This window comes from Osmia bicornis, chromosome 2, assembly GCF_907164935.1.
Source record: "Osmia bicornis bicornis chromosome 2, iOsmBic2.1, whole genome shotgun sequence".
Lineage (NCBI taxonomy): Eukaryota > Metazoa > Arthropoda > Insecta > Hymenoptera > Megachilidae > Osmia > Osmia bicornis.
The window spans coordinates 8,824,429-8,850,310 of NC_060217.1; the positions used below are offsets into that span (position 1 = coordinate 8,824,429).

Sequence of the window (25,882 nt, forward strand, 5' to 3'; positions counted from 1 at the left end):
ATATTTGTATTATCTATTGTCAAAGAAGATTTTTATTATTAAACAAACAGCTTTCTTCGTTAGTGTTGAATTAGAATACATTTGAATATTTGTTGAATTGCTGCGGCGCAGCGGGTATTTATAGATGGCGGTAGTAGCGCGCTTTTGGAGGGATCACGCAATTCAAGATGGCGGCGATTGATGTTGTGCGTTTATGAACGTCAGTACAGAGACCGGTTGTAATAGAAGATTAATTGTGTTTAAATCGAGTACAAGTTCGCGTAAACGTTAAATCGATTTAACTTCTATTTTTGCTTATAAAGGATTACATTGAAAGTAAGGAATATGTCGAAACCAGACGAAAATGCCGACACAGGTGATACTGGAGACAATTCGAATGGATCCTCGGCGGAAACCACGTCGTCTCGTGGTGGAGACTTCGAAACAAAACTGGAGACCGATCGAAGTAAACGTTTTGATTATTTACTAAAACAGACTGAAATATTCTCTCATTTTATGACAAACAATCAGAAGGACAAAGCCGGAAGTCCTTTAAAGATCAAAGCTGGCAGGCCTAGAAAACAACCGCAAGAGCCCCAGATAAAAACCGATTCCGGTGATCACAGGCATCGTAAGACAGAACAAGAGGAAGATGAGGAATTATTGGCTGAAAGCAATGCCAGCGTAGCACCTACTACGCGTTTCGAATCCTCGCCACATTACATCAAGTCCGGTGAGTTGCGAGATTATCAAATACGTGGTTTAAATTGGATGATATCCTTGTACGAAAACGGTATCAATGGTATATTGGCGGACGAGATGGGTCTTGGTAAGACCCTACAAACTATTTCGCTGTTGGGATATATGAAACACTTCAGAAACATTCCTGGTCCGCACATAGTCATTGTACCAAAATCAACATTGGCTAATTGGATGAACGAATTCAAAAAATGGTGTCCCACTCTTAGAGCAGTTTGCCTCATAGGAGATGCAGAGACTAGAAACACTTTCATCAGAGATGTTATGATGCCAGGCGAATGGGATGTTTGCGTAACATCTTATGAAATGGTTATCAAGGAGAAATCGGTATTCAAGAAATTCAATTGGAGATACATGGTAATCGACGAGGCCCATAGGATAAAAAATGAAAAATCAAAATTATCAGAGATACTGAGGGAATTCAAAACAGCCAATCGTCTTCTATTAACAGGAACACCTTTACAGAATAATTTACACGAACTTTGGTCTTTGCTCAATTTTCTATTACCAGATGTATTTAATAGTTCAGATGATTTTGACTCTTGGTTCAATACTAACAGTTTCTTAGGTGATAACTCGTTAGTCGAACGATTACACGCTGTACTCAGGCCGTTCCTTTTGAGACGCCTGAAATCCGAAGTAGAAAAGGGTCTTAAACCGAAGAAAGAAATCAAGGTATACATCGGTCTTAGTAAAATGCAAAGGGAATGGTACACGAAGGTACTAATGAAAGACATAGACATAGTGAATGGTGCTGGTAAAATTGAAAAGATGCGACTTCAGAACATTTTGATGCAGTTACGCAAGTGCTGTAACCATCCATATTTGTTCGATGGTGCAGAACCCGGGCCTCCTTACACTACCGACGAACATCTTGTATACAATTGCGGGAAAATGGTAATCCTAGACAAATTGTTGCCAAAGTTACAGCAACAAGAATCAAGGGTTCTTATATTTAGCCAAATGACCAGAATGTTAGATATATTAGAAGACTACTGCCATTGGAGATGTTTTCAGTATTGCCGTTTGGACGGTAATACGGCACACGAAGATAGGCAGCGTCAGATCAACGAATACAATGCGCCAGAAAGCGAGAAGTTTATTTTTATGCTGTCTACCCGTGCGGGTGGTTTAGGTATTAACTTAGCAACAGCCGATGTAGTTATTATTTATGACTCTGATTGGAATCCGCAGATGGATTTGCAGGCGATGGACCGTGCCCATCGTATAGGACAACAAAAGCAAGTACGGGTGTTCAGGTTTATCACGGAGAACACTGTAGAGGAGAAGATCGTAGAACGGGCGGAGGTTAAATTGCGTTTAGATAAACTAGTTATTCAACAAGGCCGATTAGTCGACGCGAAGCAAACAGCGTTAAACAAAGATGAAATGTTGAACATGATCAGACACGGTGCGAACGAAGTATTCGCATCGAAGGATAGTGCGATCACTGACGAAGACATTGACACTATTCTACAAAAGGGTGAAGCAAAAACGGAGGAGATGAAACAGAAGCTAGAAAGCTTAGGTGAATCTTCTCTGCGTAACTTCACGGTAGACGCCCCGACTGATTCCGTGTACCAATTCGAGGGCGAGGACTATCGTGAAAAACAGAAGATCCTCGGGCTAGGTAACTGGATAGAACCTCCCAAACGTGAACGCAAAGCCAATTACGCTGTCGATGCTTATTTCCGTGAAGCTCTCAGAGTATCAGAACCAAAAGCTCCGAAAGCACCCAGGCCTCCCAAACAACCTATCGTTCAAGACTTCCAGTTCTTCCCGCCACGACTATTCGAGTTGCTCGACCAAGAGATCTACTACTTCCGTCAGACTGTAGGATACAAGGTCCCAAAGAATCCTGAGCTTGGTTCTGACGCGGCTAGAATTCAGAAAGAAGAGCAACGTAAGATAGACGAGGCTCAACCGTTGACCGACGAAGAGGTCGCGGAGAAGGAGAAGCTTCTTACTCAAGGTTTCACGAATTGGACGAAGAGGGACTTCAATCAGTTTATCAAGGCGAACGAGAAATATGGCCGAGACGATATCGAGAATATCGCGAAGGAAGTAGAAGGAAAGACACCGGAGGAAGTGATGGAATACTCGGCCGTATTCTGGGAGCGTTGCCACGAGCTTCAAGACATCGACAGGGTGATGGCCCAAATCGAACGGGGCGAAGCGAAGATACAAAGACGGGCCGGTATAAAGAAAGCACTGGATGCTAAGATGGCCAGATACCGTGCCCCGTTCCATCAACTAAGGATAGCGTACGGTACCAACAAGGGTAAGAATTATACCGAGGAAGAGGATCGTTTCCTTGTATGCATGCTGCACAAGCTCGGTTTCGACAAGGAGAACGTCTACGAGGAACTACGCGCCACGGTCAGATCGGCGCCCCAATTCCGTTTCGACTGGTTCGTCAAGTCGCGCACGGCCCTGGAATTGCAACGACGATGCAACACCCTGATCACCCTGATCGAACGGGAGAATCAGGAGCTAGAGGAACGGGAGAGGCAGGAGAGGAGAAAGAAGGGTGGAAGTATCGGCGCGAAACCCGCGTCCAAACGGAAACAAGAGAACCTGCCTGCGCCGCAAGATAAGCCAAGGAAAAAGAAGAAATAAGAATCGGTTCCTCCGGAAGAACGTTTCTCTTTGTGTCTTCAGACATCACAAACATCTTTTTTTCCATTCTTCATTCTTCCAACGATCATTCGTACGTCGCGTCGTCCTTGTTCTCATACCTCGTGGCCCACGTATTCAGTGTGATTATTTCATTCTCGGAGGACGATAGTTGAATTCGACAAGCGAAAAAATGAAATTTATTAACGCCGGGTATTTACTCATTCGTGTCAAGAAATATAAAAACACATATTTTTGAATATAACATCAAAGGATAACTCTTTTTCTTTTATACATATATATATTTATACGTATAGAGTTTTTTAACTGGTCGCCACGAATACATCGAAGCAATGCTTCTTGGTAAAAAGATCAATTAAGATTTTTCCCAGACAGTTATCACTGAAACGTAACACGCTAGCCGACAGCAATCATCTATTTAGTGCACACAAATGAAACACGTATGTACCTTGATTTCATTCTCTCCGAGAAACATGTACTGTAATATTACATGAACGATTTTTATTTATTTAATAGCATTTTAATGGCATTGTAATTCGTTTTACGAATAAAAATATCATGTGCCGCATCAGGTGAAAAATATCTGACAATGTTTAACCGAATACACCTCGTTACGCAACCCGGGGATCCCAGGAACACGAAATCAACGATCCTTCGAACAAGGTGAATCTATTTTTCTTCATACCTATTTCATATATTTATTTTAGAATCTTCAGTAATGAAGGAGGAGAAATATAAATCGGGACACCTGTTTCTAAGTTGAATCTTAATGAGCAATCGTTAATAATATGTCGTAATTATACATACATATATATATTGAATAGCAAAGGTATATTGCTTGATCGATTAAAAAAAAATTAAATTAATCGTAACAACAAAACATGCACAAATTACAATGACGATAAGTATAATAGATTTTACATTTCAAAAGATTTCCACCCCCTTTGTGCAGAGACTTTGATATCGCATATACATCAAGGTTTTGTTTTAAACGTAATTCTAAACTAATATTAATGTCCTAAGAGGATTTCTACGAATTTTAATACTTACATAAAAATATGACAGCAAATTGATAACGATTGATTGAAAGTAATTGAATGTTACAAATTTTACATGAAAAATAGTATTCGTACATTGTGTTCATATTATTATTAACTATTGATTATGGTATTATATTTAATATCTATTCGATGGTATTCCATTGAAATTGAATAAGTAGCAATGATCGTAATGGAAAAAAAAATTTGTTTAAGTCTATATGTAAATGCTTACAGTATTGGAAATAATTAAAATTAATAATCATTTATAAGCAGTTACTTTATATCGTGATATTTCATTGAAAGTATTTTATGAAACATGGAAGATATTTTAATCTTTCGGGTGAATAAACAATAATAAAAATATCCTTTAAAACAAAGGACCATATGTTTCTAATTTTTACATTACATTAATGTCAGTAGAAAAGTAGATTTTTAACGAATTTGTCAAAGTAAGATAAAATCGTTAATATTTTTTAATCACTTTTTAAGGCCCCGAAGTTAATTAATATCACCACGGGATGCAATACTCTAATTATATACTTTATAGTTAGTATTACATGAGATATCATTGTAATAATAAACTTTCAAATAAATATTTGCTTCTTTTAAAATTAAGTACATTGATACAAAAACGAATTCTTTCCAAAATGGAACACTATATACAAGAGATTTTTTTAAATTTTATCCTTGCATCAATAAAATACCTTCAAACAAAAAGAAAGTAATTGTTTATAATGCTTAATAACAAAACAAGCCATTAAACGTTTTAAATAATAGTAATTATTTATGACAAAACTTATGTATGTAAATAGTATCAATAAATCGTAACTTTTATGCGATCTTAATTTAACATTCATAAGAAATTACTTAACCATCATATGTGTCATCGATATTGCTGATTAAAATACACATATGTTACATTAAAGAGAGTATAGACAAAGTTTCGCGAGAAACTAAAGTACTTCACTTTATGGTGATTGCTTATTCTACTATTTTTATGTATTTTTTTTTGTTTTCCTCCATTTCTGTTTTTTTTTTTAAATATCTATCATATCGCTATCTTACTTTATTACATGTGTTTTCGAAAAATCATACAGCAATTTTATTCCGTCTGAGATTAATCGGCAGTAGAATATATTTAGTTTACAACAAATACAGTATGTTATTATTAACAATTATTACAATTGTTAGAAGTAATATAATTTATATAATCATCTATGGCAAGGATCGGCTCAACTGTAAGTCTGTAAATATGAATTTTAATAATCGTAAACAGTTACATTGATAAAAAAGAAATATTTTTAATAAAATAATAATAGTACACGAAAAATTCAATAAAACAAATGACTGAATCATATTAATAATAGGCTCAAATAAAATATAAAAGTTATATTTTTCAATTAGTTACAATTTTTCAATATTAATTCATAATTGCAATAATCATCGTAATTTGGTGTTTCTATCAATTCATTGTCAAAACACGCACTCTAGCGTATATTATTGAGTGTACATCGTTCACCATGTAGATATTCAAAAATTTTAATGATTACATCTGCCTACACTTTAAAGTTTGCAATAATAGCAATAACAATAGTAATACTGGTAAATTATATGGCGCGGTAAGCATTTTTTTATCTCGCTTAGATATCTAATACATGTATATACTTTATATATATATATATATATTTTTCTTTTTCTTTTTTCTTTTACCTACCTAGTACGTATACTAAAATTCATTATTGGAAATCTACAATTTGATAATTTTTGCAATACCCAAAGATTCAGTATGCACACAATTCATTACAATTACAGTAATGATACCTCTTTTTTACAATCAATATTGTATTGAACTTTTAGTGAATTCTGATTATATTATAGACAGTAATTCTTACTATGCATGCTTAGGATAGTTATATTTTTTTATTTGATCAAATAAATATGCACATAAAAATTCCTAAAATTTTTTGTTATATTTCATTTTATTTTAGTGTTTTTTTTTCGCAAGGTCCTCTTGCCGAGATATCATATCACGTATTACTTTTATCGTTCTTAAATGTAATTTCATTACATACATAGTAAGAGAAAAAGTGAGTGTTTCACTTAGTTCTGACGACATTTCAAAAAGAAGATCAACCGAGTGTTCTTATTTATATATAACGTTATAAAATATACAGTTCTATCCTATTCAAAGAAATATCAGCACATGTCATGAACTTAATAATACCAGTAATGTAACAATCATTCGGTACTCACTGAAAACATAATGACACACACAGTATGCTTAATAAATAAAAAGTGCATATTATTTTGATAGTGAAAGAGTATACACGTATGAAAAAATGCAAATTAAAATTATCGTTAACTAATAAAAATGTTTAAAAAAGAATTTTTATATAATAATTATATAAAATAATAGTAATAAATGTTCAGTTAAATCGACTTATTGATAGAAACTTTCGAGGGTAAGTCGTATTTAAAATCAAATAAAAGTTAATATCTACTTTCCTAAAAAATAATAGAATCCTCACACGCTCTTAACAGGGATATGGTACCGTCTTAATCCCATCTAAAATACCCTCTTGATTTTTTAATCAATCAACTAATTAACTAATCAGTGTACTTTTTGACTTTTGATTACGGGATACTTATATCCTTGGATACGACTTACACTCAGTAGCTTTTATCAGTAATTAACGTGAGAAACTGGGCCGTGATGACCTCGAGAATCTGATTCTAAAATCGAGTCTATAGTAGCCACCTTGTATACCGTACAAAATGCTGGATTTACAAAATTCACCAATGATTCTATTATTCAAACATTAAAAAGTAATAAAATACTGTAAATCTTGTATAAATTACTTTAAAATAAATTATCTTTTGCGATTGATCATTTACGGTATTGCTGTTATAAAAGCACTGACCTAACAACTGTCCACAAAAAAATACTCTCGTGACGACTATATATTCGATAGAAGAGAACAAAAAAATCATTAAATCGTAAATTAAATATTATAACAGGTACTTATACTGCAGTGTAATGATAACGGTTAAAATTCGCAACGTACCGTTAAACAAAAATGTTCAGCAGTAAACGATACGCTATATATACGGTTTAAAATGCTACAGATCTCTTGTGTCATATAATCACATAAAAATAATATCACGCATCGAAAAAAGAAAAACGAAGAGGACTTCTTAAATCGATAAAAGTGACTGAACAAGACGAATGTATCTTTAAAAAACAAAAAAAAAAAGGAACAAAATAGATAGTGTTGTGCACGTAGAAATTCAACACCCTGTCCATATTCCTCTATAAGCAAGATAAGAGAATCTAAGTGAAAGCCTTAATTTGAAATCAGATGCCTCCAAGGGGGTGGATCGGGGGGTGGAGGCAAAGGGACTGGTTACGGTCGGGAATGACCTTTTTTCCTGCCACCTTCGTTGCCATCTTCCTCTTCACCGCCCCTTCTGACTTCAGTATACCGTTCACCTTTCACGCTAACGATCTTGTTATCAAGATAGCGCACTAACTTTTTTGGTTCCGTTTTCGGAGCTACTGGACGATGCTCTCGTGAATCGTCATCCCTATCGACGTAACTATACCGTGCAATGATACGCGATTTCAGTTCTTCGTCATTCACTCTGGCCTTGTTACGGCCGTTTGGCTGTCACAATATAATGTTTTAATCAACGGTAGTTGAAAGGAAATAGAATCAAGAATAGATGATCGAAATACTTACTGTTAAAAATGTAAGATTACTGACAATACTTTGTCCTGCCTCTTGCCGATGCAATGCAAGCTGTGCTGCCTTTGCTATGTCACCGCTTGCAACTGCCAAACAATGTCTAGCTTCTGCTAGACTCGCAGCTGGAAACATTTCTTGCAAAAGTGCTACTTGATGCCAGGAAGATTCCTGCTGTGAAGGATAAATTGTTATACTTGAGTAAATAAGCGATTATTAAAAGATAAAGGCAGCTTACTTCAGAAAAATATTCTCCGCTTGAATCACTTCCAGCATCGCTTGTTTCTGAGAGATGATGAACTCTCATTCTTTGTGTACCAGGAGGTAATAAAGCAGTTAAGCTAATATGACTTAAAGGATCATGAGGTTGGCAATTCTCATTCTCCTTACTCTCTTGCCGTAATTTACTTTCAATATCCAACAACCATTTGGATACTGCTTCTTTTTCAATGGTAGAAAATTCAGGAAGACAAGCAGATACCATTTCGCATAATCCATCAACATCTAAATCTTCCTCCAGCGCGCTTTCTTCTACCATACTCACCACATAGCTTAAAACAATGTCATCGATTAAACTGAAAAAAATAACTTCATAAATTACATAGACAATGTATTTATAGATCCATAATAGGCAAGAGATGTTTTCTATGGTTATCTATTCTTTAATGTTTGTACCTTAACTGGGCAGTGGGTACTTCCTTTCTCACAAAACTAAACAAAGACTTCTTCACTAATTCTTCCTTTTCATCCATTGTACGATTCATCCTAAAATAATTATGTATCAATTTAGTCTTTAAAAAGGCATTCACTGTTAATACATAATTAATTTAGTATTTTTACATTGTCTGATTGAATTACAATATTTTTAAAACAATTAATTATTAAATATCTTCTACAAAATTACTTAAACTATTATTGTTTAATGAAACTTTCGTTTTATAGTTAAACTCTAATTCTCCAGCAAATGGTTTAATATATATAGCTATTTCCTTCTCCCTGGAGAATAAATTACAATTTATGAATTACAATGTTCGCGTACGAACTTGTCATATCCGTTCGATTAATTACGTTGTAAATTTTAATCATATCGGCATTGAGAGTTAATAATTGATGTAAACGTTCGAATTTTATTTCAAAAACTTCGATTTTGTAAGTTAATCACAGTTGAACGATTAGCATCCTACCTAGGTTAAGAAAAATAAGGCAAAACCGATAACATAGAATCTACGACAAACTTGGATTTAACAAAGAATCTTCGTCGAAGCCTTAATGCTTTATAAGAAATGAAGGGCATTATTTTCTAGCGTGTCGAAATGTAAAAAATAAATGAAAAGGGTAATTGTGAAAAACGCAAAAGGACAGGAAGAAATTGATAGAAAGGTGGTAGCAGCGCCGGTCACCTCAAGCTTTAACATCTACGTCCGTCTCTGAAGACGAAAGGATTTCGTGAAAAATCCGTTAATATAATCCATTGTAAAAATGCAGAGAATACGAACCTGATCTTATTTGCTTTTTTCAAAATCCCTGGATTATACTTGAAGCTCAAAACTGATAAAAATTTCGTATACAAACAACGTTCCTCGATTTGACAGTTCGGCAAGGGGAGGGGTAGAGATCATGTGGCGCCATCATATTGTGCGACCCACTTTGGGATCAAATCAGCAATTTTAACAATAAGAATTTAATTATGGAACGAATTTAAAAATAAATATCCTCACACTGAATAAAATAATAGTCTCCACTTCTAACGAACAGTGAATATATTTTTTTCTAACTAAATTTTCATATATATATATATTGTATTATTTTAAGTACAAAGAATTCGATTTGTGGAATGCCAATATCGACCATGGTTACCCTTCAATTTCTATAGGTATGAGTTATAAATTTTAATTTAAATATTTAGAATCGATTTAAATAAATAAACCTGATTATTAATTCATTGTTGTCATGTTTTTAGAATTATACAAATCTATTTTAATTGCAATTATTTAATGAATATTATTATAATACTAATTTATAATTATGCCAAAACTTTGGTGTTCAAGTAATTCCTGAAAATACGGTATCTTTTAATGAGATAAAATCAACATGATAATCTAAATTTCATATTTTTTAAAACTGCTAATTCTAATATCATTTTTAGGGTAATTGTAACAACACAGTTTTATTTGCTATATACTGCTATAGCAATTTATTTATAAGACATAATTTCACATGTTATAATGTACATATACTTTCCGGTCATATATGAATTTTTTACAATAAACGTAATTTTGCAACTATTTTCGATTTAATACGTATCATATACTTAGAATGCTTACATTTAAGCATAATTTTAAACATATATAATTAATTAATTCCAAATTAATTTAAAATAATAATGATAATCTAGGAACCTAAAACGGGTGTTATAACGCAACAGAAAATATGATAACAAAGAATTATCAATCTATATTCCAATGAATCCATCTTACAATCTTATCTAATGAAAAGGAATTTTTATGACATCTTATAAATGCATCGATTTTTCATTAATTCGGTAACAAAATTAAATATTTCGTTTCGACAAAAATTATGAAAAGATTGTAAAACTTGTTAGATGATGTCAACAGGTGCAACTAAAACTTTCATTGTGTTTGTACATATCAGATTAAAATACAGAAAGTTTACTTTCTTAGCAACAATTTAAGAATCGATTAATTAACGTCTAATCGATCACCGATATCGTTATACGAATTACAATTTTATGGAAATATAAAAGTATGGATTAACTTTTACGCAAATAAATTATGATTACACTTAAAGACATTAAAGGTCATGTACAGTACTCGGTTCCTAAGAGTCACACAATAAAACTGGTTATACATACTTTTATAAATATGTACAATTAATCAATCATTATCGTTTAAATCGTACTTTCCAGCGTAATCGATTGTATAGAAATATGAATTTTGAACAATGAACTCGCAGAAAACGCTTGAAAGATATACACGTATATATGTATAGCTGCTACAATTCATATAGCAAGTGGTAAAAATAGTTTTACTTCTTCAACCGCATATATTCTTCTATTTACAACATTAATGAAATATCCTTTCATATTTCTCTAAGAACGAACGACTGAGTTTTGATACATATATTTATTCAATCGGAAACGAAGCTTAAAAGCTTGTTGCAATGATAGATTACGTAAAACAATATCACAAAAGTAATATATGTATATGTATGTGTTTAAAAGTGAATCGATAAAATGAATCTCAGGCGAAGAATTTGTAAGGTACTTTTATAGCAATAATAATTAACCCTAAGAACCTTTCAAAAAACTAAAAGCTCGAAACGTAAATCTCGTTAAATTATTTCTCATAAACAATAATTGAAACACTGAATATTATAGATCATCTTACTAAACAGGTTTTTTCTCTTTTGAACATGGTTCCTTTTCATTTTCGCTTCTTTCACCGTCTTCAAGCTCGACAGAACTATAATCTCTAGATTCCTCTTTGTTATCCTTATTGGATGCCGTTTCCGTTTCTTCGACTATGTCTTGTTCCTGGTCTAAAAAGTCTGTAGGTACAAATTCCATTTGGTCCTCGCTGTCGTTTATATCCGGTGGTTCGGGTATCTCGCAGAAATTAATTTCCCTTTCGCCATCGGTCACCTCGTTGCCACCCGGATCATCCTCTTCGTGTAAACTCATTAGTTTGTCGAAATTCGACGGTGTCGAACAGTCTTCGGTAGTCTCGGGGAATATCTCGGTTGGGCTTAGAGGTATATCCAGCGGTTCCATTTTCACTGTAACACCCGGCGACGTAGGTGTTACGGGTCGTTGTAAGCGTATCTTGGTAAATGGTTTTGGTTCGGTGGGTTCTGTATGTTGTCGCTTTTGTGCACGTTTCGGACTAGAAGGCGTAGTAACGCCAGAAGTAGAAGCTTTCTCTTTGGTCTCTGATGAGGCTCGAGGAACTGGTTGAGATACTGGCTTTGATTGCGGTATAAGTAACGGTGGCTTTGGATTCTGTAACGATTCATTTCATCAGACAAGTGTATCATTATTTTTTTGGAAGGGATAGAACAGTGTTTTCTCACCTGAGATGAAGGATTTGGTCCAGCTAATCCTTTTACTTGTAATGCTTCAGCTGCATTCAATAATTGTGGCAGTTTATCATGGGCAACGTTAACTTCACCGCGATACATAAATTTGACTAGTGCTTCAACCTCCCAGAATTTCAGATCTTTCATTAAAATAATCGGATGCTGACAGGGGTTTTCGCGTAATAAATCCGCTAGATAATCGCTGCACGACGATAGTATCATCTTGTGACATTTTAACGAACGGCCTTCACAGGCCAAGGTAACATCAACGAATTGCTCAGAGTCTAACAAAGATGGGAAACTGTTTTGCATGTTGCTATGATAACTGTTCCATCTTAAACAAACCTGAAATAGAAAAGTATGATTAATTGAATGTATGTGTGATTTTATATCTTTCACTTTCATTAAATTGATCGATACCTCTGTAGGCTGTTGGTGCACAATGTTATGAGGTAATCCTTGAGTAGTTTGTCTAGGTGGCATTTTAATGGTTGTAGGGGCAACTTGTTTTACTTTAAGGGGTATTGTTTTTAACACAAGAGTCTTTGGTTGTCGTTGCTGTTGCTGTTGTTGCTGTTGCTGCTGTATAGGTGCAGGCGCAATATTCCTGAGGTGAGGTCTTACCAAGGACTGTGCTGCTATTCTTATAGTTTTACCGGTTGTATTGGACTGTGACGGTGATTGCAATACTAAAAAGAAAGAAGATCTCGTTATTCATAATATAAACAACCAGATTCACAAGAATACTAACGATAAGAAAAAGTACATCTTCCTATGTTACAATGATTCTCCAGAAAATATCAAAAAGGAGTCCCAACAAAATACAAACAATCGCACAGACTGTTTGATACTCAAAAAAAATTAAAAAAAAAAAGAAAAAAAAAGATAAAACAAAAGTAGAAAGCGTATCAGATACAAATTACAATATTATTTATGTAATGCGTACAAACTTTATTCTTGTATACTCTAAACTCATACACAGAAACTACAGTATTTTTTTTTACCAACAAGTCCAAACGATTGTAACTATTGTTACACAATGTCACTTTCTCCTGATGAAAATCACCATTGAGAACCAACTATCATTACCGTGATAGCGACTGCCAATGAGTCTGCCACCGTGATGTACCCTAAGATGACGATGAAGGTTCGTGGTGCCACACTGTCGTGGATTAGCACCGCCTCTGACCACGACCGCTCCACATATACGGCACTGTGCACGCAGCGGATCGTTCGCGCACAAGTCAAAATGTGCCCAAACCGCGCTCGGGTTGGTCATAGCACGAAGACTACGTGCATGTGAACGAACACGATGCGTGCTAACCGTATGACGGTTCGTCAACGGAGGTGGCGACGAAGAGGACATTTCGGCCCCCTCCAGATAACAATCATCCTCGTCCTCCGGTTCCTGTTTCATCGCTATGTCCTCGAGCCTGATACCCTCCAGGATATTCTCGTTCGAAGACGTGGCGGTGACGGTTCGACGATTTCTGTCAAGTTGCTCCTGCAGGAGACGGCGGGCAGTCAGCTTCACGGTGTCCTTACAGGCCACCAGTACAAGCCGACCCGCCGTCGTGGCCGTTTTGCTCGTTTTCGCGCTCTTTTAGATCCCGATTCAACGCTGATCGTGTTCCCGTATGTTCTCTCTACGGGACGGAAAAACACGCGACATTCTCAAAACACTATCAAAGATAAATATCCTTTTTCGTACGATTTCATATGAAAATATTTTTAAATGATTTGCCCCCCGAAATAATTTAATCAGATTACGATTTAGGTATGGTCGATGATAAATACAGCATTCAACTCGTTTCGAATTGAGGAAAAAATCAAAAACCATGTGGTTATTATTAAATGACGATTCAATGATAATCAACTGAGCATTTCCTTTTATGAGAATGCGAAGGAGAGGTATCGAGAAATAAAATACTTTTTATTACTTCATTAACCGATTCTACCCGAAACGATACATCGTTAAAATATCTAGTAAATTCTTAATTTTTCAATATAGGATCTTTATACCTGGTAAAGTGTAGATTATATTGCATAGTTTTAAATATATAATGGATATGTTATTTCTATTAAAAGTGCCAACAATAGTAGTCTGGCGAATAGATAAAACACATACGCGCGTTTACGCACTATCTTTCTTCCCTCTCAAGGTTTTTCTATTGCTCCCTCCTCTTTTTAGCACACCGTGTCATTCAGCAGACGACGTACGGATAATACGTATTAACGATTTATCCGATGAGAACGTGCGATAGTACGGTACACGTATATTACGCAGACAGTAGATCGATATATATTATACTGAAAAATTGAAAGCATAAAATCGGTAAAACAAAAAAAAAAAAAGAAAAAAGAGGAAAAAGAATTTTTTTTACAAATCTATATGCATAATCGTAAACGATCCAAAAACATTTTACACCATCTGTAAAGCCTTTCTTCTCTTCTCTTCTCTTCTCCCCCTCTCTTTCCTGTTTCTAAATCTCCCCTCCCTTTAGCCATCTACAAACGACGTTTCCGTCTACACGTTCCCTCGGATCTTACTCACTCCGTTTCTCTCATTCTATCTCTTTCGCATTCTCTTATTCGCTCTTTTCTTCTTACTTAATCACTCCCTCTCTCTTTCTTGCCTCCCCGAAGATCTCTTACGAGCGACCGGCTATAAAATGGCAACCGTTGCGAGCGAGCACGGGTATCGAGTGGCACACGCCGCTGCTACGTTGCTTGTCTACCGTACCTCTGCTTTTTTTTTTCCTCCTTCTGTCTTTGTTCCTCTGCTCGTCGTTTCTCGCAAGTATCACTTAACCCAATCGAATTCGTTCGATTCGCGGCTACGAACCGATTCGATTTCGTGCTGCGTCCCGTCAACGAGAGCCGTTGTTACCGACTACGACGACGACCACGCGACAATTTATCGATCCTCGGACCTAACGATTACCAAACGGGTGATATTCGTATTTTTCACGTATGTATATCGAAACTTTACCTCTTCTCTTCGATATTCTCGATAAAATCGACACACTAGCCTAACTGTATTTTCAACCTGTATATCTTATCTCTTTTGCCGTGCAAACGTTCCACGATTTACCGGTATCGAATTTTTCGTTGTTCCTTGTTCACGGCGGCCGGGAGGGACACAGAACCGCTAAAAATTCTCGTTCTTTCTCTGTTTCGTGTGGTATGCCTTCCGAACGTATATAAATATATATGTATATTCGTCACGACCGGAAGATTGTTGCCGAACGTAATGAAAAATAGTGTTAGCGAATAACGCGTCTATCTGATACTCGATCGACAGAATCGTTACTAACAGCGTAACGTTTTCTTCCCAACGAGTTTCGACAGTGCTCTCTCGCTACGAGAGCGGAACGATTTTCCTCGAAGCCGAACCCGGGAGTGACTAAAATCGAAATCGGTGAACGAACAGGGGCGCGTCAGGGCGCGCATGTGCGACGGCGCCGCCGGTCGTCGACGCATATTATCCGTACCGTGTTTCGTGTTGCTATCGTGTGCGCGTTCCCGGGTCTCTCTTCGCTAAGGAATTACTAACCGACCTGATCACGTTCGACTCGCTCGGGCTCACCGCACGGATTCTCATCGATCGGCAGCTTCTACGGCTCCCTTTTTTTCGCGCGCATCTTCAAGATGCCCGCCATCTTAAGACAAAACACAAGAACGCAATTAAAATGCGTCGCTCGTTAGTCGACTTATCGTTTTCACATTCTGACGCGGTCAATTTTAAATTTACCAAACCGATGATGGGATACTATACGCGATTTTCGATCGTTTCAATCGCGTATACTAATTGGACGATTATTTCATGTTAAAATTCATTCATTTAATGAAATTTTACAACTGTAATTTCAGTAATATACAGAGAACGATCCTTTAATTTTAATGAATTTTAATCTTTAACCATTAAGCATTTATTTACTACTAAAATTAAGGAATTAGATTAACTCTTCTGGAGAACCATTTAATGAAATAATATTCTGTATAACAATTTATTAAATACATTAAAAGCTAGAAAATAAATTGAACAAAACACGCATTTAAACGTAACACATTGTGATACAATATTGTTTAATAAACACTTACCTTTTCTAGCTGTCGTTCGCGTGGTCCGCCGTCTTCCTTCCTGCTCCTTTGGGACATCATTTTCTTTATGGATCATCCGTTGTGGTGCATTCATAGAATTCTGATTCCCTTCTAAATCTGTGGAACACGCGACGCTTTTATAATGGTAAAAATAATAATATTTTGCTACGTCAATGTTCTGTAGAGAAGAGGAATTAAATGGACGTTGGACAGAAGATCGTAAACTCACTTGTTAATACGCAAGGTTTGCCAAGAGCCAAGTATCGTTTCCTGGCAACCTGAGCGGCAGCGAAGTCTGGCTTATGGTTGTGCTCCATACGTACCCTCGGTTTTGTACAACTCGTAGTCGTGATAAGGCTACCTCTACAATGCATCGTTCTGCCAACGCATCTCCATCGTATATTATATGGTTGTTTTTTGTGCAACGTGTACATAAAACCGCGATGGATCAATTTTGGCCCTCCCTTGTTTGAGAGGACTACCTAAAATTTATAAAAATGGCTATTACATTAAAAGCAGGTACCTAAAAATTGTAAGTATGATCAAAAATATTTTCAAGCTTCGCAAGATCTCGTACTTCGGCTACGTTTGGATCATCTTCGCCGGAATTCTCAGCTAGAGGAAACGATGTAGATGCCTCTTCCTCGATCTTCACTTTGTTTTCGTTGGACGCACTTTTCACGCGTTGCGGCATCTTGTTGTTCCTCATATTCCTATTTTCTTCACTAGTGTAATCTTACTGTAGCATTTTTCTTGTATACCATTGACCTAAAACAACAAAACTATAATTTAATATTAAACATTTAATCTTTTTTTAATGTTCAATTTTCTACCTTTTAAATTCTTATAAATAGATTATAAACAGATTTCAGATTGCGCAAAAAAAAAAAAGAATTATTCAAAAATATAGTTTTACGTATTTAGCCTCCCCGAGTAAAGTTTCTGGATCCGCCCCTGTAGTTAACCGAGTTAACGACATTTCAAGAACAAGAAACGTTTTATCTGTCAGCCGTTTAAGCTTCTGTTGTTCATCAAGAATAAGACGATTCTTTCATTATATACCGATGCCACGATTTTCGCAATTGCATCCGCCTGCCTCGGCTTCTGTTACTATGAAATCGCTTAAACGTCTGCGTACCTATGCACGGTCCAAAAATAGAACGAGACAGAGAGATGAACAGAAACGGGTCTATAGAAGCTGGGAAATCGTGCGAGCTAGAAATCTTAGCGTGCTTCGTTTTCTTTCTCGAAACAATTATTTTCTTATCGTTTCGTTTTCCTACTGTTTTTCTTGCTCCTCATTCTTTGATACGTCATCTGTTTTGAAGATGAATACTTTTGTATTGTTATATATATATGTACACATATATATATGATCTGCATTAATCGTAATGGAATGCAAAGTATCTTAAGACGTTTAAACGTCTGTTTTAAAAATTAGAAAAACTACCGCAGAGTTCTTCTTGTTTTAATGCCGTAAAATGTTATCATTTCCGGAAAGAAACGCTCGCTTCCGGCGAACATGAAACCGAGGAACTTCAGTATCTTCTAATGTAAGACTACATTCAGCATTTTTTTTTTAAATATACATGTTTGATCAACTTTCTTCGTGTTGAATTCTACCATTTATCAAATGATTATACTTATAATGAATTAAGTATTTAATTATGTGTAATTAAGTAACAATACTCACATATTATTGATACGATATTCTATTTACAAAATCCGTAGGAACGTCCGCTACGGTGATACACGCGAATAAGATAGGACCAGTTGAGAGAATGAAAATGGCAAGTAAAAACAATCTTTAACTCGTAGCTTTTTTTATTTCAAAGAATCTTAATCACACTTGACGATTCTCGATCGCGATCAAGATGAATCGATATACAGTAGCTCGCGTAACAGTCGAAGTTAGGTTATAGCCGTTTTCATTGTAACTGTTGAATGGTCAACGAAAATGGCGAAATGCTGGTGATCGGATCTTGCGCAATAAACGCCACGCTATGGAACGAGAAATATGGCACTGGATAACCGCAATCGATGAACCTATGGCACCTGTGTTTATTCATGCGATTTGAACGATAACTCGACACTTTTATCGTTCATATTATAATAATTTTCTTTTTCATAAGTAATGTACTTTCCATCTACTCTACAATGTAAGATTTAAATACATACCTGTACGATGTGCGCGTGTATGGAAAAAACTGACAGCAGCGACACGGTTGCACTTTAACTAAACACACACACATGTATGGTGTACGTATTTATACCTTTTGATATGCACATTTTAGCATACCATGAAAGATATGTTTATTCTATGGTTGGTGGTTGTAAAAAAGAGATGGATGAAAGAAAGAAAGAAAGAAAGAGCGTCTCGTTTTAGTCCTGTTAGGGGACTTGTCGGTAAGGCTACCTAGCCGGTTCGCGCCTTAAACGAATGATTGTTAACATCTTGTAAGTTTAAATTTCTTTTTACATCGAAAAAGATTACTGTGAGAACTGTGTTTAAGAGTTTTTATAACGGACGCGATAAAATGACTAGTTTTCAATTGGAAGGTAGATAGTATAATAAAGGAGAATGAACTGGATAATGCTGAAGTAAAAGGTTTAATATTAAAGTAATAATGAATAGGTGACATATGTAGGAAAGGATAACTAGCGACGATTAACGAGATTGTTATTACAGATATCCTGGTAGCAAGTGTAAGGATCATTGCTACAATTTTTAATGGAACATTCAAGTTCGTTATAGTTGCGTATACGAAATAAGGAGATTCTGGTTTAGTAAAATTGAGAACATCCGTATCGTTACGAATAAAAGCTGTTAATAGTTAGCTGCATAATCATGTTTTGTAATTGAACGAAGTATAGTAAGAGGATGTGCTGTGATATTCATGGAACTTTGAACTACTCATTAATATTGATTATTACATTAATGAACATCCTTAATTCTTCAGTAGGTTTACTCTGACTACTTTTACATACTAAATAGTCTGTCTCGATTTTCAAGTTATCTATCGATGAACTGAATGAAATTTTCAATGATGATCAAACTATACGAAATCATAGTAAGTACAAAAATTTTTGTTCTTGTTACTTATATGGCGTTCAAAAATTTGAGCTACAGTTATCTTTTCTTGTTACCCGCGTATTCTACATTAACTGACCAATTAAATATATTCTACTACATTTGACTATACAACATTGCTGCCAGATGAAGACTTTATAATGAAGCTTTCATATTCGACCACTTTTGACTTATTTCTGGCAACGGTGACTGATACTACATCCTCTATAAAATCATTAGGATGAGGACGAAGAATATAATTATCCGCTTCGCGCTTCGGCGCGTTAGACCAAATTAAAACCTTAATTACAATTTAATTTCAAAACTAATTCGACATAAAAAGCAGTCCCGAATTCGACCATTGCGCCATCCATATACAAACAACGAAAACTACTCGATAACATACCGACAGGTTTACCGAAAGCAGATAAACAACCAGCGCCATCTAATAAAAATCGGCGAAAGCTACTCGAAAATTGATCGAACGAGCTCGGTCGATATCGGGTCAGTATGACAATCGTACCTGTTTTACCAGTTCCTCTTTTACCGCATCTCGCATAGACTACTGAAAAGACACAATTTTGACTCCCTCTGACCATATTTTATAGATTAATTAAAATTATTACAAGACCAAAACACAGTAATAACCGCTTAAAATGAGAAATTTAACCTAAATCGAGGTGCGACCTTCTTAGTCTTATACCGACAGCCGAGGGATGCGGATCAACTTATCCAACATACTCTCTAATTTCCATTCGTTTATTTAATTTTATTTAATTTACTTGCATCCCTTACACCCCCGCATCCCTTACATCCTTATATCACCTACATCCCTACATTCCTTATATCGCTTCATCCCTTAAATCCCTGCATTCTTTTCATCCCTACATTCTTTTTATCCCTACATTCTCTTCAGCCCTACATTCTTTTCATCCATACATTTTCTTCATCCCTACATTCTCTTCAGCCCTACATCCTTTCCATCCCTACATTCTTTTCATCCATACATTCTTTCCATCCTTACATTCCTTACATCGCTTAATCCCTTATATCCCTACATTCCATACATCTATTTATCCCTTACATCTCTGCATCCATTACATCCCTGCTTCCCTTACATCACTGCATTCCTCACATCTCTACATCCCTTACATCTCTGCATTCCTCACAGTCCTGCCTTCTTTATATCCCGACATCCCTTACATCCCTGCATCCCTTACATGCCTGTATCCTTTACATCCTTGTATCACTTATATTCCTGCATTCCATACATCCCAGTACCTCCCTGAAATTGAGCTGAAATTTTTGCGGCGATTTTATACAAATTTAGTTCCTTTTTTCGCCACCAGAGGGCGCTGATTCGACATCGAAATTTTAGTTCGCATTTTTGCCGCTAGAGGGCCAGAAACTGAGCAAGATTTAGTTCCTTTTTCCAAAACCAGAGGGCGCTGATTCAACATCGAAATTTTAGTTCACATTTTTGCCGCCAGAGGGCCAGAAATTGAGCAAGATTTAGTTCCTTTTTTCAAAACCAGAGGGCGCTGATTCGACATCGAAATTTTAGTTCGCATTTTTTCCGCTAGGGGGCGTTGTTTTTTCGAAATTTTCGGGAAATTCTAACTTACCTTTACTTACCTTTACTCGAAGCAGTCTTTATAATATATTTATTACAAGGAATGTAGGGATGAAAAGTGTGTAGGGATGAAAAGAGTGGGGGGATGAAAAGAATGTAGGGATGGAAAGAGTGTAGGGATGAAAAGAGTGGAGGGACAAAAAGAATGTAGGGATGGAAAGAATGTAGGGATGATAAGAATGTAGGGATTTAAGCGATGAAGAGATGTAAGGAATGTAGGGATGAATAGAGTGTTGGGATGAAAAGAATGTTGGGATGGAAAGAGTGGAGGGATGAAAAGAATGCAGGGACGTAAGGGATGCAGAGATGTAATGGAACGAGGGATGTAAAGGGATTCTGTAGTGGTCCGGGGCTGGGGCCCCGGTCTCCACTGCTCGCGGCCCGAGGGGTGCCGGCATCGGGTGTGGCCCCCGATGTCGGCGGAGTTTGGCACATGGCAGGGGGTCAAAGGACCCTCCCTACCGCCCTAGTGCAGGCCACCGTGGTGGTTTTAGTGGGTAAAAATCCCACACTACCTCCGGCCCCTCCCCAGGGGGGCTGAAGGTGTCTTTCTGAAGATTTCCACCACGTTAAAAAAAAAAAAAAAAAAAAAAATTAGTTTTTAAGGGTTGTAATGAATGTAAGGAATGCTGGGATGGAAGGAATGCAAGGATGTAAGGGATACTGAGATGACCTTGGCCTATAATGAGGGTTAAAATTATATAAATAACTGGAAAAAGTAAAATAAATGGGATCCTCGGCAGACACCCAGAAGTAGGATCTAATCATAAATGTTATTTCCCTTCGATGAGCTAATTTAATAAGCAAAAAAAAATAAATGAAGTAAATTAAATAAACTCTGGAAAGAAATTATACTAGTTGTGCCCTCTTTATACGGACCTGATATTATCCAGGGGTGTTAGGGACCCCGGTGCGCCAACGACGCTCCTGCGTACCGACCTGCTATCATATAGGGGTATTAAGGACCCCGAAACGCCATTGACTATCTTTACATACCAATGATATAGTATCCGGGGTGCCAGGGACCCCGGAGCACCGGTGACACTGTTTGCACATCGACATTTTGGCATCCGGGGTGTCAGGGACCCCGAAGCACCGATGACACTCTTTGCTTACCAACTCTACGGCATTCGGGGTATCTGGGACCCCGAGGTTTCAGCGACACTGCATACCGATATTATTTGACCGGGGTGTCAGGGACCCCTAAGCACCGGTGACAATCTCTGCGTATCGACATGATATCATCTTGGGGTGTCAGGAACCCCGAACACCAACGACACTGCATACTGACATTCTGGGGTGTCAGGGACCCCGAAGCACCGATGACACTTTTTGCTTACCGACTCTACGGCATTTGGGGTATCTGAGACCCCAATGTACCGGTGACGCTGCGTACCGATATTGTGCCACCGGGGTGTCAGGGACCCCGAAACATATAGCGAAATATAAGACCTAAAAACGAACAAATCGTGAAACTCACTTGTTCGGGATAGTGATGGGTTCGACTGGATCTATAGCGCAGGCGCACTACAATTATCTATTATAAAACAAACTTGTAAATAATTAAGAAATTATTCACTCACGAACAATGAAAATGATGTATTTGTAAATCACAAACAATTTCCAATCAATTACAGTTATCAGGTATTACAAAATCTGTTTATTATAAAAAAAGTTTCGGCTCACATCATGATTGACATAAAATTGCTAATTACAAAAGAATTAAATTGTCACAAACGTTAAAAATAGACTCACAATCAATCACAAACGATTTACAAACGAAATACACTAAGAAAAATTAAAAATAATCATATTTTATTATTCCTTCCGGCTCGCTTCATGCAGGTATACCTTCTCCTCTGCCGGCTTGGACCGCCATCTTCCCTAGAGGGACGCTGATCATGCTCGGGGTGTATTGAATGTATTTTTGTATATATTTTATATTGTTATAATAAATGTTAAATATGAACTGTACAATTGTGTTGAAATCATTAAAACAAATTAAACCTTCCAGTTTGTATTATAATTTGTCAAAGACGTTATTTCTTGGAAAATGTAAGAGTATATCTGTGTATAATTTTCAACAATGTCAAACATTAGGAGTCGATGCAACACAATCACAGATTTCAAAAGAGATTGTTAAAAGCAACAATCCTGACTTAAAACAGTTCAAAGAGTTATCAAAGAATGGGCCTTCCCTTAGAGATTTTTTGCAAACTGATACTGAAACTCTTAATCAACCTATCGTTGCTCCAGATATTCCTTATGTAAAAAATGTTGATGGCAGTGGTCAAAAAAGTAAGTATCCTTGATAACTGAATAATTATAAATGTAATTAATTTAACATTTTCTTTTTGTGTCTCAGTTTACTTTGAGGTATATGGTTGTCAAATGAATGTGAACGACACAGAGATAATATGGTCAGTTCTAAAGTCTCATGGTTATGAGAAAGTACAAAGATTAGAAGAAGCTAATATAATTCTACTTGTTACGTGTTCTATCAGAGATAATGCAGAACAGAAAATATGGAATAAATTACAGGATTTAAATGGTATAAGAAAAAAGAAGAAGGGACCTCTTACAAAAATTGGTTTACTAGGTATGGACTAAGTAACATTATAAATGATCCACTGGATTATATTTAATTTAAATAAATTCATTTATCTGTAGGATGCATGGCAGAACGACTAAAGGATAAAATATTAGAAAAGGGAAGACTGGTTGATATAATAGCAGGGCCAGATAGCTATAAAGATTTACCAAGACTTTTGTCTATACCAGAAAACGAAAGAGCTATTAACGTTCTTTTGTCATTCGATGAAACATACGCAGACATTATTCCAGTTAGATTGGATCCAGAGTCAACCAGGGCATTTGTGTAATTCTTTATTTTTTTTCATAATAGAATGTTATATTATCCTGTCGTAACATATAATTTACTATTATCTAATATCATTAAAATACTTTTTAGTTCGATAATGCGAGGTTGTGATAATATGTGTACGTATTGTATCGTGCCGTTTACTCGAGGAAGAGAAAGATCACGGCCGATCGAAAGTATAATAAAAGAGGTTCAGTCGTTATCTGACGAAGGTGTGAAAGAAGTAATGCTTCTTGGACAAAATGTGAACAGTTACAGGGATACATCGCAGTCGGAATTTTACGCAACTAATACCGTAGAAACTAATTTAGCCAAAGGTTTTAAAACAGTGTACAAAAATAAGAAGGGAGGACGTCGATTTTGCGATTTGCTAGATCAGGTTTCTCGTATTAACCCAGAGATGAGGATAAGGTACTAAATATGGTTTTAATCTAAAGAGGAACTGTTGTTATCTAATATAATTTTAAAGAAAATCATTACGTTCAGATTTACATCGCCGCATCCTAAAGATTTTCCAGATGAAGTTCTACATTTAATAGCGGAGAGGCCAAATATTTGTAAAGAAATTCATTTACCCGCGCAAAGTGGTAATTCAATAGTATTAGAAAGAATGAGAAGAGGATACACGCGAGAAGCATACATAGATTTAGTACATCAAATACGCGATATTGTTCCAAATATTCATCTTTCCAGTGATTTTATTGCTGGATTTTGTGGAGAAACGGAAGACCAATTTCAAGACACACTGTCTTTGATAGAATTAATCAAATATAATAAAGCTTTCCTTTTTGCATATAGCATGCGAGAGGTAATTGACATTCAGTGAAAGATTTACATATTACAAAAGTGTTTAAACATTTATTATTCATTTTAGAAAACTACTGCACATCGTCGTTATAAGGATGACGTAGAACCGAGTGTGAAACAGAATCGACTTCAAAGAATGATTTCAGTGTATAACAGCGAAGTTGAGAAATTGAATAAATTAAAGGTCGGGCAGTTGCAGCTCGTACTTGTAGAAAGGGTAAACTATTTACAATAATATATAAACATATTAGAAAATTGTATTGCAATTGAAACAGTTTTACAATTAAATTTTCATTTTAATTTAGACTAGCAAAAGATCTGATGAAATTCTTCAAGGAAGAAACGATGGTAACAATCGAGTATTACTTCCCTGTACGAGTATACCTATCGAGAAAGATTCTAATGTAACCAGGCCGATCAAGAGTGGTGATTATGTTGTTGTAAAAATTTCTAATGGTAATATGCAGACGTTAACGGGCACGCCTTTGTATCATTCATCAATAGCGGAATTCACTTTATCTACATTGTAAATAAAATTAAATAGTCGTTTTTAGAAACCTTATTTGTTATTTAATCACGCTTATCCATGCATAGTACATTTAATTTTGAAACGATGAAGTCTAATTATAGTCGTACGGAAACGAAAGTTCTTTTCAATAGATCTTTCAGTGACCTGTTTAAAACTTTGTATATAAAACTTTTTTAAACAATAAATACATATATCCTACAGAAAGGACAAGTCTTAATATAATTCTATGTTTCATTAATTGTACAATTCATATCTATAAATTATTTACAAAAAGACAACGTTTTAATCCTTGAAAGTACATTCTTTTTTGCTAAATTATATTAACACCTGAGTAGGTATCATTAGTGTAAAATGTGGATGTCTTTGGAAACAAACGAACATTGAATTTCCTTAAACAAGACTCGCGGTTCCAATATTAATTACACAATTATCAGCACCGCGTTCGTAGACTGTGAGATCGTGGTTCCTTGGTTGTTCCAACAGTGCAGCCAGTTGTTCACCGCTGGGAAATGCATTTGGACTTGTTGGAAGAATTACGTCGCATTCTAACTGACCTAAAGAAAAAAAGAAAAACAAAAAAAAAATTGGGACTGGAATTATTTATT

The 25,882-nt window shown here is 35.9% G+C and overlaps 5 protein-coding genes and 2 long non-coding RNA genes across 18 annotated transcripts in view; 4 read left to right on the plus strand and 3 right to left on the minus strand.

Annotated features, from left to right (window-relative positions):
* The first annotated feature begins 51 nt into the window (after nucleotides 1-51).
* Nucleotides 52-3,943, plus strand: LOC114882986 (chromatin-remodeling complex ATPase chain Iswi). The gene has a single exon (XM_029200248.2). The coding sequence runs from the start codon at nucleotides 325-327 to the stop codon at nucleotides 3,355-3,357; it is 3,033 nt and encodes a 1,010-aa protein (XP_029056081.1). The 5' UTR covers nucleotides 52-324; the 3' UTR covers nucleotides 3,358-3,943.
* A 1,846-nt stretch (nucleotides 3,944-5,789) lies between these two features.
* On the minus strand, nucleotides 5,790-9,764 carry LOC114882988 (CUE domain-containing protein 2-A). Of its 4 annotated transcripts, none has more exons than XM_029200254.2 (5): nucleotides 9,655-9,764; nucleotides 8,834-8,923; nucleotides 8,397-8,733; nucleotides 8,156-8,332; nucleotides 5,790-8,080 (listed from the first exon to the last, which is right to left on the minus strand). In XM_029200254.2, the coding sequence occupies exons 2-5, from the start codon at nucleotides 8,920-8,922 to the stop codon at nucleotides 7,820-7,822; spliced, it is 864 nt and encodes a 287-aa protein (XP_029056087.1). In that variant the 5' UTR covers nucleotide 8,923; nucleotides 9,655-9,764; the 3' UTR covers nucleotides 5,790-7,819. The 4 variants fall into 4 exon arrangements, with proteins under 4 accessions (XP_029056087.1, XP_029056088.1, XP_029056089.1 ...); XM_029200255.2 differs by lacking the exon at nucleotides 9,655-9,764 and adding an exon at nucleotides 9,343-9,533; XM_029200256.2 differs by lacking the exon at nucleotides 9,655-9,764 and adding an exon at nucleotides 8,999-9,281 and having other exon boundaries at nucleotides 8,156-8,329.
* Nucleotides 9,765-10,599: 835 nt separating this feature from the next.
* Nucleotides 10,600-19,443, minus strand: LOC114882997. 5 transcript variants are annotated; one of them, XM_029200277.2, is made up of 7 exons: nucleotides 18,536-19,443; nucleotides 16,935-17,125; nucleotides 16,587-16,839; nucleotides 16,358-16,474; nucleotides 12,674-12,942; nucleotides 12,248-12,598; nucleotides 10,600-12,176 (listed from the first exon to the last, which is right to left on the minus strand). In XM_029200277.2, exons 2-7 carry the CDS (start codon nucleotides 17,064-17,066, stop codon nucleotides 11,565-11,567), a joined length of 1,734 nt encoding a protein of 577 aa, XP_029056110.1. In that variant the 5' UTR covers nucleotides 17,067-17,125; nucleotides 18,536-19,443; the 3' UTR covers nucleotides 10,600-11,564. The 5 variants fall into 5 exon arrangements, with proteins under 5 accessions (XP_029056110.1, XP_029056109.1, XP_029056111.1 ...); XM_029200276.2 differs by lacking the exon at nucleotides 18,536-19,443 and adding an exon at nucleotides 18,051-18,138; XM_029200278.2 differs by lacking the exon at nucleotides 18,536-19,443 and adding an exon at nucleotides 17,274-17,357.
* Nucleotides 15,136-16,572, plus strand: LOC114882994. Its single transcript, XR_003790509.2, has 2 exons — nucleotides 15,136-15,224; nucleotides 16,367-16,572. It is a non-coding gene; the product is annotated as an uncharacterized LOC114882994 (long non-coding RNA).
* On the plus strand, nucleotides 17,819-18,323 carry LOC114882995. Its single transcript, XR_003790510.2, has 2 exons — nucleotides 17,819-17,910; nucleotides 18,089-18,323. It is a non-coding gene; the product is annotated as an uncharacterized LOC114882995 (long non-coding RNA).
* A 3,323-nt stretch (nucleotides 19,444-22,766) lies between the features above and the next one.
* LOC114883012 (CDK5RAP1-like protein) lies at nucleotides 22,767-25,305 on the plus strand. The gene is made up of 7 exons (XM_029200298.2): nucleotides 22,767-23,358; nucleotides 23,426-23,659; nucleotides 23,731-23,938; nucleotides 24,032-24,352; nucleotides 24,428-24,749; nucleotides 24,816-24,965; nucleotides 25,054-25,305. The coding sequence occupies exons 1-7, from the start codon at nucleotides 23,016-23,018 to the stop codon at nucleotides 25,276-25,278; spliced, it is 1,803 nt and encodes a 600-aa protein (XP_029056131.2). The 5' UTR covers nucleotides 22,767-23,015; the 3' UTR covers nucleotides 25,279-25,305.
* The window catches only part of LOC114883013 (ankyrin repeat domain-containing protein 6), an 82,462-nt gene continuing 81,875 nt past the window's right edge, over nucleotides 25,296-25,882 (minus strand). For all 5 annotated transcript variants that reach the window (XM_029200299.2, XM_029200304.2, XM_046290213.1 and 2 more), the window contains one exon: nucleotides 25,296-25,831. In XM_029200299.2, the coding sequence (XP_029056132.2) occupies nucleotides 25,668-25,831 (164 nt within the window). In that variant the 3' untranslated portion in view covers nucleotides 25,296-25,667. The remainder of the gene's footprint in view (nucleotides 25,832-25,882) is intronic.

What these genes read in the sequence shown, in the direction of transcription:
- LOC114882986 (XM_029200248.2), top strand. Translation starts at nt 325, where the DNA reads ATGTCGAAACCAGACGAAAATGCCGACACAGGTGATACTGGAGACAAT.
- LOC114882988 (XM_029200253.2), bottom strand. An exon ending in GTACCCACTGCCCAGTTAAG is followed by an intron (nt 8,734 to 8,833) that starts GTACAAACATTA and finishes TATTTTTTTCAG; the next exon opens with TTTAATCGATGACATTGTTT. An exon ending in GTAATCTTACATTTTTAACA is followed by an intron (nt 8,081 to 8,155) that starts GTAAGTATTTCG and finishes ATATTGTGACAG; the next exon opens with CCAAACGGCCGTAACAAGGC.
- LOC114882997 (XM_029200277.2), bottom strand. Translation starts at nt 17,066, where the DNA reads ATGAGGAACAACAAGATGCCGCAACGCGTGAAAAGTGCGTCCAACGAA. An exon ending in TGCACCAACAGCCTACAGAG is followed by an intron (nt 12,599 to 12,673) that starts GTATCGATCAAT and finishes TTTCTATTTCAG; the next exon opens with GTTTGTTTAAGATGGAACAG. An exon ending in GACCAAATCCTTCATCTCAG is followed by an intron (nt 12,177 to 12,247) that starts GTGAGAAAACAC and finishes GAATCGTTACAG; the next exon opens with AATCCAAAGCCACCGTTACT.
- LOC114883012 (XM_029200298.2), top strand. Translation starts at nt 23,016, where the DNA reads ATGTTAAATATGAACTGTACAATTGTGTTGAAATCATTAAAACAAATT. An exon ending in AACCCAGAGATGAGGATAAG is followed by an intron (nt 24,353 to 24,427) that starts GTACTAAATATG and finishes CATTACGTTCAG; the next exon opens with ATTTACATCGCCGCATCCTA. An exon ending in TTGCATATAGCATGCGAGAG is followed by an intron (nt 24,750 to 24,815) that starts GTAATTGACATT and finishes TATTCATTTTAG; the next exon opens with AAAACTACTGCACATCGTCG.